The 1970-nt window shown below is 32.6% G+C and overlaps 1 protein-coding gene across 1 annotated transcript; it reads right to left on the reverse strand.

Moving 5' to 3' along the window:
• LOC107189449 (phosphoglycolate phosphatase-like) lies at positions 1-1444 on the reverse strand. The gene is made up of 6 exons (XM_015577983.1): positions 1340-1444; positions 1006-1166; positions 789-926; positions 484-691; positions 261-402; positions 1-187 (listed from the first exon to the last, which is right to left on the reverse strand). The coding sequence occupies exons 1-6, from the start codon at positions 1425-1427 to the stop codon at positions 1-3; spliced, it is 924 nt and encodes a 307-aa protein (XP_015433469.1). The 5' UTR covers positions 1428-1444.
• Positions 1445-1970: the final 526 nt, after the last annotated feature.

Genomic DNA, 1970 nt, shown 5'->3' on the forward strand with positions numbered 1-1970 from the left:
TCAGGATAAATCAATCATTGTTAGTATATCACCCAAGTGATCTATATAATAGTCTGGAACTATTAAATCTTTAAAATTCACAGTAGATGCATTAATAGCATCTACATCAGATTGCGTTGTAATTCCTGTTAGTACAAGTAATGTCTTAAATCCGCAACGTTTCCCAAGAAGAATATCAGTATCACGACTGAAATAACATAATTATACATTAATAACCCAGTAAATTATTCATGTAAATTATTATACTGTAGAGTATTTACTTGTCACCAATCATTAGTGTACGTTCAGGATTCAAATTATACTTCGTGATTATATGTTCACTCACAAATGACTCAGGCTTTCCAAGCATTACTGCAGTTCTATTGCTTGCTGATTCTATTGTCTTTACAAAGCAACCAGTTCCTGTGTAATATAATGTGTGCATATAATATACACATCTTTAATTTTAAAATTCATTTATATGAATTAAATAAATTTGTTAACCTGGAAATCGATTAGTATTTGGTGAAGGTCTTTCTGTATCACAGTTTGTTCCTATAAAATGGACATTCGGATCTTGTAAGTAAGTAGCAGCTTTCACAAGCTTTGGAAAACTGAAATACTTATCAAAGCCTACAATTACTGCTCCAACTTCTGAATCAGGCTTGAAGTTTTTTACCATTTCCACTTCATCACCATCCATGACATCAGGCTATATAAATATAGCCACAGCACCACATAAATATTACAGAACCAACTTGCACCGTAAGTTAATAACTAATCTTACAATGTTTGTCTAAAGCACTCACTCCTATTCCACAATGTTTTATCCCCATGGCTTCCAGTTCTTTGGTGATACCCACACTTCCGACTACGTATACTTTTTTATCAAAATTCTTCTCTTTAAGATAAACAGCCGCTAGAAAAGAAGTACATACTATTTCCTCCTAAAATAACATTAAAGAAATATTTTAAACACTAAATATCTTTTCTAACTAAAAGTTTTAACATATGATTTCTTTTTACCATTGTTGCATCATATTTAAGGCCTTTACATTTTTCTACAAATTCAGATCTGGTTTTTGTATTGTTGTTTGTTATATAAAAGAATCTTTTACCTAACTGTTTAAATTTATTTACAGTGTCAGGTGAGCCTTGTATTACTTCGGTTTCTCTCCATAGAACGCCTAAGGTTTACTGAGATTAAAACACCATTTATAACATTGTACATATAATCATTCATTTTTGTTTAACTTTTACTTTTTATTTACTAAATTGGTAATGCAAGAACAGCATAATACAGACGAAATTATTTGTCACTTATGTTATAAAAATAATTATACGCTTAACAATTACTCACCATCACAGTCTGATAGAATTACGTCGATAGATTCCATGAAACTTTTAAATTCTATTTTGGACAATGATGTTATTTTTTTCGTTGCCATTTTAAATTAGCTATAGATCCACCTTTTTTTAATCGATATAATATCTTCTGCTATGCACCCGCGGTATACACTTTATCAATACACTACAAGCAACTATTTAGGTACTGGAAAGATAATCTTGAACAGAGCATGCCTCTGACTGACAGCTACGTAACTTGCAACGTGACCTTGCGTATTAGTTACCACACAGTCAGCCAACCTACAAAGCCAAATTTTGTCCAACGCCTGTTACATATAAAGTTATGGCTAGAAGTTTGATGCAAGATTTGCTATAAATAACTAACGCGCACATTGGGGCAGCAACATATGCAGCAAACGGGCTTGCTCAAACCTTGTTCCGGTTTTGCCCATAATTTGACATAAGTTATGTTGCAAGACATTCTGCCAATTTGCTTTACCATTTTGTCAGCTGACTTTGCCTGCAAAACCCAAATCAAATCTGAAAACAGATAGCTATGGTTTTGTAGACAAGTTTTGTCATTTATTGCTAGCAATTTGCGCGAAACTTGTACACAACTGGTTGTCAGAGCAGTTACGTAATAT

Source organism: Dufourea novaeangliae, unplaced genomic scaffold, assembly GCF_001272555.1.
Source record: "Dufourea novaeangliae isolate 0120121106 unplaced genomic scaffold, ASM127255v1 scaffold148, whole genome shotgun sequence".
NCBI lineage: Eukaryota > Metazoa > Arthropoda > Insecta > Hymenoptera > Halictidae > Dufourea > Dufourea novaeangliae.

What these genes read in the sequence shown, in the direction of transcription:
- LOC107189449 (XM_015577983.1), bottom strand. Translation starts at nt 1,427, where the DNA reads ATGGCAACGAAAAAAATAACATCATTGTCCAAAATAGAATTTAAAAGT. An exon ending in AATTCTATCAGACTGTGATG is followed by an intron (nt 1,167 to 1,339) that starts GTGAGTAATTGT and finishes AGTAAACCTTAG; the next exon opens with GCGTTCTATGGAGAGAAACC. An exon ending in ACACTAATGATTGGTGACAA is followed by an intron (nt 188 to 260) that starts GTAAATACTCTA and finishes ATGTTATTTCAG; the next exon opens with TCGTGATACTGATATTCTTC.